Source organism: Spinacia oleracea, chromosome 2, assembly GCF_020520425.1.
Source record: "Spinacia oleracea cultivar Varoflay chromosome 2, BTI_SOV_V1, whole genome shotgun sequence".
Taxonomy (NCBI): Eukaryota; Viridiplantae; Streptophyta; class Magnoliopsida; order Caryophyllales; family Amaranthaceae; genus Spinacia; species Spinacia oleracea.
The window spans coordinates 41528660-41540386 of record NC_079488.1 but is presented as its reverse complement, the minus strand read 5'-3'; the positions used below and the strand labels follow the sequence as shown (position 1 = coordinate 41540386).

Here is an 11727-nt window from a genome sequence, read left to right as displayed (position 1 = left end):
AATTATCTTTTATTTTAATTACTCTATCTACTTATTTATTGATGGGGATGGATAATGACTTTTAGGAGCGATTTCCTTCAATATTGCATAAAGATTAAATAATTCCCAAAATACGTTACTTTTTAAGTTAATTCCCACCATACCGTCCACGTCAGCATGGTAAATCGGTCTATTTTTTTTTTTTTAATAATCAGCCCAAAATCGCTAAATGAAATAGCGGTTTATAGGGTTAACCGCTATCTCATTTAGCGGTTTGTTAACATATCAAAATCAAACAAAAAAAAAAGAAAACCCTCGCTCTTTGTCTTCCTCTCTTCGCTCTTGCCTCCTCCCTCTCCTCGGCCCACAACCATCGGCGTCGCCGCAACCACCGGCTGGCTCTTCGTCTTCCGTCGTTCTTCTGCGTCGATCTTCCACCGTTATTCTGCCGTTGCTCCTCCGTGTCGGTGTTTCTTCCTCAGGTAAGTTCTGTTTCTTCCTCGATCTCCTTCGTTCCTGCCTCCTCCCTCTCCGCGGCCCACAACCACCGTCGGCTCCCCGTCTTCCGCCCTTCCTTTGCATCGAGCTTCCGCCGTCGTTCCTCCATGTCGGTTCTTCTTCCTCAGGTAAACCCTTACTTTTAATTTTTTTTGAATTAATATATTCACTGCTCTTATGTGTCTGTGCTTCTTCCCTGTCTTCCGTCGTTCTTCCGCCGTCGCTCCTCCGTGTAGGTGATGACGGCTGTTTTTTTTTATCATGCTTTGTTAAACCGCCATCTCAGATGGCGGTTTATACCAATAAACCGCCATCTCAGATGACGGTTTTCTTTAAAACATAACCGCCATCTGAGATGGCAGTTCAACGCTCAACCGGAAAAAAAAATACTTTTCTTTCTTCCTTGATGACGTGGACGGTATGGGGGAATTAACTTAAAAAGTAACGTATTTTGGGAATTATTTGATCTTTATGCAATATTGAAGGAAATCGCTCGACTTTTAGAAATGTTATTATTTTAATTATTTTTTAACAAATAAATATTATTTTCAGGAAATAAAAAAAAAAATTTGCCAAATACAACCCTAAAAACTTTATGCTTTGCGTGTTACAATCTCAAACTTTTATTTTTTCTTAATTACAACCTCAAACTTAATTTCACACTTTAAATTACAACCACGAGTCGGATTCCGGCGAAAACAATCGTGATGTGATGTCATTATTATATTTTCATTCTAATTAAATGGTTTCCGAGAAAACAAAAAACTTTAATCAAAAATAAAAACCAGAAACTTTAAATTACCATTTTTCAACTCCCTCCCTCGATTATCCATCATCAGTAACTCCATCTTTCCAAGAAATATAAAGTTCCATTTTCTTTTTGTCAATTAACTCGTTTTTGATCCTCCAAGGTATACAAAATTATTTTTGTAAAAATGTTACTTAAAAGCTAGAAACTTACAATTTATGGTAAATGCTAGAAATGATATGTTAAAGTTAGATGTTGGATTTACATGTAATAGGAAATAGAAACTATATGCGTTTAATTGATAGTTCGAAGGTACAATATATAGGAAATTATACCCAAAGAAAACAATATATTTTGTATAGCAATGGAAGGGTGAAACCGTAAATGCTCTATTGTTAAGAATAAGACAAAATAAAACAAAGAAGGAAATGAGGGGCATGCACGTAAATGCACTATTAGGTGAATAGTAATCAAAGTATGAAGCTTTATAAGTGTTAGGATTTAGAAATGAAATGACTGGTGTTTTGTGTGGGGATGGAGGAAATTTATATCATTTAGGGGAAGATTGTGGGTTTGATTGATAAGTTTTACCTGATTTCGTTGATAATTGAGTGTTTTTGTTGCATTTGATTGTATTTGTTGTGATTTTAGGGGAGACTCTTAGTGGTTACTCCGGTTTTGCAAATTGATTTGTTAGATTTGCTGGACTCAGTTTTGATGAACCCAAAAAAGTTATGAGTAAGCAGCACCCAATTGACACCAAACAGAAGCCTCAGATCCGACCTCTTCGCTGGCGAAGAACTTGAAAATGAAGGGTTACGTTTCATCCAGTGGACCTTTTTTTATTTGAAAATCATATAATGGGGATGAAAATATAATGATGACATCACTTTTCAATTGTTTTTGCCATAATTTGGCCTAGGGTTGTAATTTAAAATGTAAGATTAAGTTTTAGGTTGTAATTGAGAAAAATGAAAGTGATATTCTAGTAGGAACACTTGACAAGAGGGGGGGGTGAATTGTTTTCGTGAACTTAGGTTGTTCCTTTGCGGAATTTAGAAATTAAAGGAACAGCTATCAAATTAATACGAAGATTGTGAAAACTGAGGAAACTTCTTGATCCTTATCAAGAAGCAAAAACCTCAAACTCTTTTATATATTGTAATCGCTCGAATACAACACACTCAATAACTCGAGTTCCACTTGAACACGAGTTCCCCACTGCAATCCCCTTTGATTACAGTGCCTTGTTCCTTTCACACTCTTTTACTGACTTGACTCTAAGTCACTTTAGGATCACTCAACCCTTGTACCCCAAATTACAACTCGATGTATTTGAAACTTCTAGTAATCAATAAAGCTTATGAATAATACAGAAACTCTAGGAACACGCTCTTTTGTAAACTGACTTTTGATAAAACTCTTAAGCTCTTTAGAAATATTGTGCGTTGTCAGTTGTAATTTGAGAAATGAAAAACCTTTTCCTTTTATAGAAGAACTTTTCTTGGTCAGTTTCCCATGTTCCCCTCAACGGCCACTAACAGTTACTGGGAGCAGTAACGTGCACGTTGATTGAGAGAAACAGGGAGACTTCTTCAAACCACTTTTAACACGTTCAATTTTAGAGAAAATAGTGGGAGTAGTTTTAGGAACAGGTAGAAACCTTTTCTTGGAAAACAAGGAATTCTAAATCAGAATCCAATGTTGATTTTCTCAAAATCGTTTTATTTATTTTCCAAAAGATTTTCCTTTATAAAACTTTATTTTATTTACAAAAACTATTTTCTCAAACATATTAAAACACACGTGTTCCTTTTGTTCCATATTATGCATAAACGTTATTAAAATACTTACATAAAATCTAAACATAAACTCATATGTTGTAGCTTCTATGTTGGCACCTTTTGAAGCATCACTTGAATGCTTCATGCATTGTTCCTTCTCCGGAACTTTGATGATCTTCATATTATATGAGGAGCACCCTTAATAACTTGCCTAGGATCAGTCGTTGAGGATCAGCCTGCTTTAGGAGCAACCGTCTTTGGGAACAGCCGTCTTGGGAACAACCATCTTAGGAACAGCCGTCGTGGGAACAGCGGTCGTGGGAACAGCCGTCGTGGGAACAGCCGTCGTGGGAACAGCCGTCTTAGGAACAGCTGTTCCCGCTGTCTTGGGAACAGCTGTTCCCGCTGTCTTGGGAACAGCTGTTCCTGCTGTCTCGGGAACAACTGTCTTGGGAACAACCTTCATATGCAGACTTGATCGATTCTTTAGGAATTCCATGCATTGCTTAGTGTTTGTTCCACATGCTTAGTTTGTCCTACTCAGGCACTCCCTAACTTAGCATTCCAAAAACACACTTAAACAACGATTAGGAAGTTTGCGTTGTCATCATCAAAACTCAGAATCAACAATATTCCCCCTTTTTGGTGATGACAACATAAGCAAACTTTTACCAAAAAAAATCGAACTTATTTGCAATCCTAAACAAGTTTTTAAAAAATGGAAATGAAAAAATTTACGGAAAAAAAAAAAAAAGAAAAACAAATTGAAACCTTAAGACAAAAACTTACAGCAGCGAGAAGTGAGGTAATGAGGGACATGGAGATAGGTAAGATCAAGTTAAAACAAAGTTTGCATTCTTTTCCCCCTGTTGGCATTAACAAAAAGAGAAAATACAAGGCAATAATATAATATTCATAGCGCCCCACGATCAACGTTTGGCAAACTAAGTTAGCCTCAAAGTCAAGTCTCAACATGCATAATTAATTGTAAGCATAATATATAACAAAAGAAATCAACCAAGTTTTAGAGATGCAAGCTTTAGGTTCCACATGTTCTAAAAATAAAATAATGATGATGTCACCCAAACTGAGGGTTACATAAAAAATAAAATAGAGAAAAAAAATTGTTCCAAACAAATAAAAAACCAAGGTAACAATCAAGTTAGCGGATCAGGTTTAAGGGTGAAGGGTTTAGTTTTCAAGCTTCTGAAGAATTGTGGAGGAGCTCGTAGTCACTTGAGCGTTGAGCTGATGCAGACCGGATCCCAACTCCTTAATTACTGAGACTAAGGCACCCACTTGTGTCTGTAACGCACTGATCCTGGCATCCGAACCTTCCTGTACAACCATCATTCTAGCCATCCCCTCCTTAAGCTGACTGACCTGCTCCTTGAGTTCCGAAATGGAGGGATCCTTCTGTGATCCCAAAGAACTAGAGGAGCTAACAAATGAATTAAAACCACCAAAACCAGAAAAACCAAGAGGAACGGCTGTGGGTGGAGGAACAAGTGCTACATTAGGCGTAGGAACAACATCCATGGGTTTGGATGCCTGTTCCTTTTCCTTTATAATATCCTTCTCACCTTGTTCCCCCTCATCATCCTCATCATCACCAGAAATTTCAACATAAGCAGGAGGACGAATTAAAGTTGGTACTTTGGTAGCAATTCTTGGACTCTTTCTCACACTCGGAGGCGGTTTTGAAGCACCCTTGACTACCTTCTTCTCTTTTACCTGCCTCACCACCTTTCTCATCTTTTTAACTACCCCTGACTCTTCTTCTTCCTCATCACTATCCGACATTCTCCAGTTTAATTTACCGTCCGCAACCTCCAATTTTAAGTAAAATAACAAATCATGCTGTAAAATTTGTTCTGACTTTACTTTTACTTCAACATATTCACTGAGGTCAACAGAAAAGCTTTTAAACACCTCAGTCATTAAAGATCCATAACCCAGCTTACAGTTAGTTTCAATACTGTGGGTCATGTGTTTAATCATTAGGGCAGGGAAGTTGATTGGAATTTTGTGGGCTAGACAATACATTAGGGAGGCATCATACAAACTGGCTAAGGTTCTTTTGTGTAGTCTAGGAACAATGCCTCTCCTAACAATATTAAACAGGAGTTTTTGGGTTGGGGAAAGGAACAAGTCTTGATGAGTAATAGAACTTATCTTATAATCACCTCCAATCAATTCAACAAATATATCATTAGTAATCACCCCAATTTGAATTGTATCCGATTTTCCTTTCACATACTGGTCATATCCTTCATTAGGAGCAAGAAATAATTTTGCAAGGTATTCAGCATTAAAAGATATGGTTGTTCCATTCACAACACTTTTGCAAACTCCGTCCTCAAACCCAAAATTATTTCTAAATTCACACATCGCCATAGGAAAAATAGGATTTTTTGCAACAACACAGAATAAATTCATCCAATCTTGGTGCTCTAATAAATTAATTAAATCAGTAAACTGTGAGTCACACCATACCTTGTTAATCGCAAATCCCTCAACCAAATCTGCTTCCTTTACTGAAATTATTTTCCCCCTAAGATTTCGGCCACCGGACACCACTTTCGGCGACCGACCGCCGGTGTCTTCCCCCTGAGTCGAGACACTGCCCTCATCATCCTCAACCACCAAGCCGGAGGTTGAACGCCGCCTCCCAACCCGAGTGGTCGCAGCAGCGCCGCGGGTAAGCTGTTGCTGCCGCCGACCGAGGTCCGATTCGGAATCCTCATCTGAACCGTGCGAACCAGATCTGGTGGTTCCCTCAGCGCCGTCCTCGAACAAGGCTTTGTCGGTGTTTAGAGTCCGTGGTTTGCGGCGAGTGGTTGTTGTTTGTCCACGCACAGCACCGGTTCCCTCAGATCTGGAACCACCGTGCACAGCACCGGTTTTCTCCCCTATCCCCGACCGTTTTCCGGCACACCCGGTGTCGAACCCGGAGGTAGCGACGCGGGTCGCGGGTTTTGAGATTCGCCGTTTCTTTGGGCGTGGTGCGACCACCGCGAAAGGATTGTGGCTGGGTTTTTCGTGGGTTGATTTCAATGCAAAGGGGTTAGTGTTAGGGTGTTCGAGGGTTGTCGCCGGCGAGGAGATCGGCCGGTTTGTGGCCGGAGTTAACCGACTCCTCGTCGGTATATGGGTGGTTAGGTTTCCGAACGGGTTGCTGTTTGGTGGTGAGTGTGATTTCTCAGGGGTTTGGAGAGGAGAGGTTTCCATGGGAATTGGAGAATTGGGGTTTCCTTTTCTTTTGGTTGACAGATTGGTATTGTTACTGGTTTTCACCATTGTTTGTGAAGGGGTATGGATGGGTGGAGAATAAATTATTATTGAATTACCGGGAGGTGGGAATAATCGTGTATTTGTTGGTGTGGGGGATGAGTAGTTGAGATCCATTGGGATTGTTTCCATTGTTTTCTTAGATATTGGGAACAGGAAGAATTTGAGGATTAAGAAAATTTATGAGGTTTATGTATGTGGTTAAAAAAAATCGGAAAAAGAAAAAATTCGAAAAAAAAAAAAAAATTCGGAGAAAGGGAAAAAAAATTTCGAAAGAAAAAATAAAGAGAAAAAAAGGAAAAAAAATTGATAACTGAAAAATAGGAGAGAATACAGGAAATATCATAACGGTGAATCTAGTTGTGGAACAACTTAATTTTGCATCTCGTATTATTGATTCATTCATTTCATCATGTATTATGCACTTTCATTATGTAGGTTGATCTCTAACGATGGTAAACTTCAGCTATGCTTTCGCACGTAAAATTATGAATATCTATTAAAGCCAGGCATTTAATATTAAAGTTTATACCTTTAGAGGATCTTCCTGCTTCCTTATCTTAGCTTGATCATTCCCAGTTCCAGTCTCATTTTCTCGTGCTTCTCTCTGCTTAAAGGTTTAGTCAAGATATCTGCAATTTGATTTTCTGTTTGACAAAAATCCAACTTAATTAAACCTTTTTCTACATTATCCTTAAGAAAGTGGTGTCTAATGTGTATGTGCTTGACCCTGGAATGGTGAACTGGATCTTTAGAAATACATATTGCACTAGTATTATCACAATAAATCGGAACACAGTCATATATGATACCAAAATCCCTTAGCTGTTGCTTTATCCAAAGGATTTGAGAGCAACATGCAGCAGCAGCTACGTACTCAGCTTCAGCTGTGGATAAAGCAACAGTGTTTTGTTTCTTGGAACCCCAAGAAACCATGCAGGGACCTAAGAATTGAACCATACCTGATGTGCTTTTACGATTTACCAGATCACCAGCATAGTCAGCATCAGCATATCCTCTTAAGTCGAATGTTCCACTTCTTGGATAGAACAAACATAGATCATCTGTTCCTTTGAGGTATCTGAGAATCCTCTTTACAGCAGTCATGTGAGACTCCTTTGGGTTTGACTGGAACCTTGCGCACAAGCCTACACTGAATGAGATGTCAGGTCTACTTGCAGTTAGGTAGAGCAGGGATCCAATCATCCCTCTGTATCTTGTTTGATTCACACTTGTTCCTCTGGGATCTTCGTCTAATCTTGTGGTTGTTCCCATTGGTGTGTGATTCACTTTGGCAGTTTCCATTTCGTACTTTTTGAGGAGTTCTTTCACGTATTTCTGTTGGTGGATCATGATTCCTTCTTTGGTTTGTTTGATTTGCAAACCGAGGAAGAAATTTAGTTCCCCCATCATACTCATTTCAAATTCGCTGCTCATTAAATTTGCAAATTCCTTGCATAAAATTTCGTTAGTTGCACCAAATAATATATCATCAACGTAAATTTGTACAACTAACAAGTCTGCTCGTTTTGATTTTAGAAATAAAGTTTTGTCAATTCTGCCTCGTTTAAAATCATTTTGCAAAAGGAATTTAGATAATCTATCATACCACGATCTAGGCGCTTGCTTCAATCCATAAAGAGCTTTATCAAGCTTATAGATGTGGTTGGGAAATTCAGGATTTTCGAAACCAGGAGGTTGTTCCACATAGACATCTTCTTCTAGAAAACCATTTAAAAAAGCACATTTGACGTCCATTTGGTACAGTTTAAAACCCATAAAAGCAGCAAAGGCAATCAAGATTCTTATAGCTTCTAATCTAGCAACAGGAGCAAAAGTTTCTTCGAAATCAATACCTTCCTGTTGATTGTAGCCTTTGACCACTAACCTTGCCTTGTTCCTTATGATTGTTGCATGTTCATCTTTCTTGTTCCGGAACACCCATTTCAGTCCTATCACTTTCTGGTGCTTAGGTTTGGGTTCCAGGTGCCACACCTTGTTCCTTTCGAACTCATTTAGCTCTTCTTGCATGGCTGTTATCCAATCAGCATCTTCCAGAGCTTCGGTGTGATTTCTTGGCTCTATTGTGGAAAGGAACGCATGAAAGGCACAAAAGTTTCTGAGTTGAGACCTTGTTTGAATTCCCTTTCTAATGTCGCTGACAATTAGTTTCATTGGATGGGAGCTTTGATGTTTCCATGGCTTAGGTTGAAATTGAGCCACGGGAACATCCAAGGTTGCTTCCGTCCTTTGAACGCCTTGATTATCTGCTTGTTCCTCTTGCATAGGAACACCTTGATTCTCTACTTGTTCCTCTTGCATGGGAACACCCTGATTTTCTTCTACTTGTTCCTCTTGCATGGGAGCACCTTGATTTTCTGCTTGTTCCTCTTGCATGGGAACACCCTGATTTTCTGCTTGTTCCCCTTGCACAGGAATTCCTTGATCTTTCTTATGTGGTTCAGCTGGAGAATCTTCCTCATCATTATCTGTAAGGCGAATTAAACCAATATCGAAATTCTCCTGCTCTTGAACTTCATTAACATTGTTAGTTTCATCAAAAATAATGTGCACACTCTCTTCAACACTCATTGACCGCTTATTATAGACTCTGTAAGCTTTACTATTTGAGGCGTATCCTAGGAACACAGCCTCATCACTTCTATCATCGAATTTCCCTAGGTTTCTTTTACCATTGTTATGGACAAAGCATTTACATCCAAAGGCTCTAAAGTAAGAGATATTAGGTGTTGTTCCTTTTAGTAGCTCATAGGGAGTCTTGTTTAATAAGGTTCTAATCATGACTCTATTGACAATATAACAAGCTGTATTTACTGCTTCTGCCCAAAAGTTCCTAGGTAAGGAACTAGCAATTAACATGGTTCTAGCCATGTCTTCCAAGGTTCTGTTTTTCCTTTCAACGACTCCATTTTGTTGTGGAGTCCTAGGAGCAGAGAAGTTATGATCCATACCTTGTTCCTTGCAGTATTCAGTGAACTTGTGATTTTCAAATTCAGTTCCATGATCTGACCTTATATGTATGAGTTGATAACCTGTGGTTCTTTGAATTTTCTTTGCAAAGGCAACAAACTCGTCAAAGGTTTCATCCTTGCTTGTTAGAAAAATAACCCAAGTGAAACGTGAGTAATCATCAACTATAACTAAGACATATCTTTTCCCACTTCTGCCTTGTATTCTCATAGGTCCGCACAAGTCCATATGGATGAGTTCCAATGGTTTTGTTGTGCTTACTATGTTTTTAGGCTTAAAAGAGCTTCTGACATGTTTTCCTTTGGCACAGGCTTCACAAACTTTATCTTTAAGGAACTTGATAGAAGGTAGCCCTCTTACTAGCTCCTTTGATCTTAGTTTGTCAAGTAGTGAAAAGCTGGCATGTCCGAATCTTTTATGCCACAAAAGGGGATCTTCTTCAATGACACTTAGACAAGTTAAGTTGTTCCTTGGAACTTTGTTTAGATCCACAGTATATGTGTTCCCTTTTCGAGTTCCTTCCAAAATAACTTTCTTGCTGTCATTGTTTATAATTCGACAATTTTCTGAAGTAAAGCTTACCGAGTTTCCTTTATCACAAAATTGTGAGATGCTTAACAGACTATGCATCAATCCTTCTACAAGGAACACGTTGTCAATTGAATGGGAACTTGACCTTCCGACTTTTCCAATGGCAATGATTTCGCCCTTCTTGTTATCCCCGAAAGTCACAGTTCCTCCATCATAGGCCTCTAGTGAGAGAAATTTAGATTTGTCTCCTGTCATGTGTTTGGAACACCCGCTATCCAGATACCACGAGTTGTTCCCCCTCACTAGGACCTGCAAGAAAACTAATGATTAGTTACAGGAACTCGGGTTTCCTCGAGTTCCTTTTCAACTACAAGATCAGCCTTTCTAACCCATATTTTCTTGACATAGTTTTCATTTTTTCGAGCTTGTTCCTCTTTCTTGGTACATTCAGTTACAACGTGATCACCATTGCCGCAAAAGGAACAAGCCTTTACACTGGGTAGATCAACATAGTTTTTCTTCTTACTGTTGTTTTTAGAGTAAAAGCCCAGACCTTCAGTTCTTTTGGATTTGGCAGTCTCAATCCACTTAGGTGTTATTTTAGGGGATTGTTTCCAAGCGTTGACTAGAGCTAGTTCCTTTATCAATTTCTCCTTTTGTTCTTTCACAGTGATTAGCTCACTGTTTAATCTTTCTAGATCAACATTAAACACACCCATATTTATTTCAGTGGATCTAGTAGGGTCTAGACTTAAATTGAACAACTTGTATTGACTGAGTTCTACATTAAGAAGAATATTCTCATTTTTTACTCTTTCATAAGAGTCTTTAAGCGAGGTGTTCCTATCAAGCAACTCAAAGAACTTGCCCTGTATATCTGATCTGACATTAGTTAGGTAGGTCATATGTCCTTTACTGAGTTCTAAAGCTTTATCACTTTGTTCTTTTATTATACTAAGCTTCTTAAAATCATCTAGAGTTTCTATTAGTAATTCAATCAACCTATTCTTGGACAGAGTTTGAAGAGTTTTGGAGGTTACCTCATTTGAAGGATCTTTCCCTGTTCCTTCGATCTTTGCCATGAGGCACAGGTTGGCAGTTTCCTCCTCTGGTTGTTCCTCTTCATCCTCCGAGTCTGAGACTTCTCCCCAAGCTGCAATCATCGCCTTCTTGAGGTTTGGTTTTGAAAAGGTAGATCTGTTGAATCTTTCCTTAGGCTGTTCCTTCCCTTTGCCTTTTCCCTTTTTATTTTCCCACTGGGGGCATTCCCGGATTAGATGGTTAGGATCACCACACTTGAAGCATCCTTGATCAGATTTGGAACCATTTATTTTTCTTCCAGAATTTCTGCCTTTCTGATTTCCAGGTTTGAAGTTCCTGTAGAATCGTCTCATCCTTCTGACTAGCATGGCAGCTTCTTCTTCATCAGGTTCCGAATCCTCTTCATCCTCAGCCTTAAGAGCCAGGCCCCGGTTTTTGGAATTCTCGGGAACAGCTGCTCCCAGATGCAATTCATGGGTCATTAGGGATCCTGCCCACTGCTCAATGTTAAATTTTGTGAAATCCTTGGTTTCGAACAATGCAGTGACTTTGGTCCTCCATCGATCATCTTGAGGCATGCTTCTCAGAATTTTCATAACCTGTTCATCAGAGGGAATAATTCTACCAAGAGAGACAAGTTCATTTGTGATGTTAGTGAAACGAGTGAACATTTCTTGAATTGTTTCTTTTGGTTGCATTTCAAAGCGTTCATATTTAGACATCAGTAAGTCAATTTTGGAACGTTTGACCTCATTTGTTCCTTCATGAGTTATTTGAAGGAGATCCCAGATTTGCTTTGCAGTCTTGCACCCCATGACTCTATTGTGTTCATGAGGTCCAAGGCCGCAATGCAAAATCTTAACT

General features: G+C 39.0%; 1 protein-coding gene across 1 annotated transcript; it reads right to left on the bottom strand.

The window, feature by feature from the left end:
- Window positions 1–6855: 6855 nt before the first annotated feature.
- On the bottom strand, window positions 6856–9921 carry LOC130467375 (uncharacterized). The gene is made up of 4 exons (XM_056835876.1): window positions 8706–9921; window positions 8312–8381; window positions 7263–8119; window positions 6856–7187 (listed from the first exon to the last, which is right to left on the bottom strand). Exons 1-4 carry the CDS (start codon window positions 9919–9921, stop codon window positions 6856–6858), a joined length of 2475 nt encoding a protein of 824 aa, XP_056691854.1.
- Window positions 9922–11727: the final 1806 nt, after the last annotated feature.

What these genes read in the sequence shown, in the direction of transcription:
- LOC130467375 (XM_056835876.1), bottom strand. Translation starts at nt 9,921, where the DNA reads ATGCATAGTCTGTTAAGCATCTCACAATTTTGTGATAAAGGAAACTCG. An exon ending in GGAACAAGCAGAAAATCAGG is followed by an intron (nt 8,382 to 8,705) that starts GTGTTCCCATGC and finishes TTTCCACAATAG; the next exon opens with AGCCAAGAAATCACACCGAA. An exon ending in ATGCAAGAAGAGCTAAATGA is followed by an intron (nt 8,120 to 8,311) that starts GTTCGAAAGGAA and finishes TCCTGTTGCTAG; the next exon opens with ATTAGAAGCTATAAGAATCT.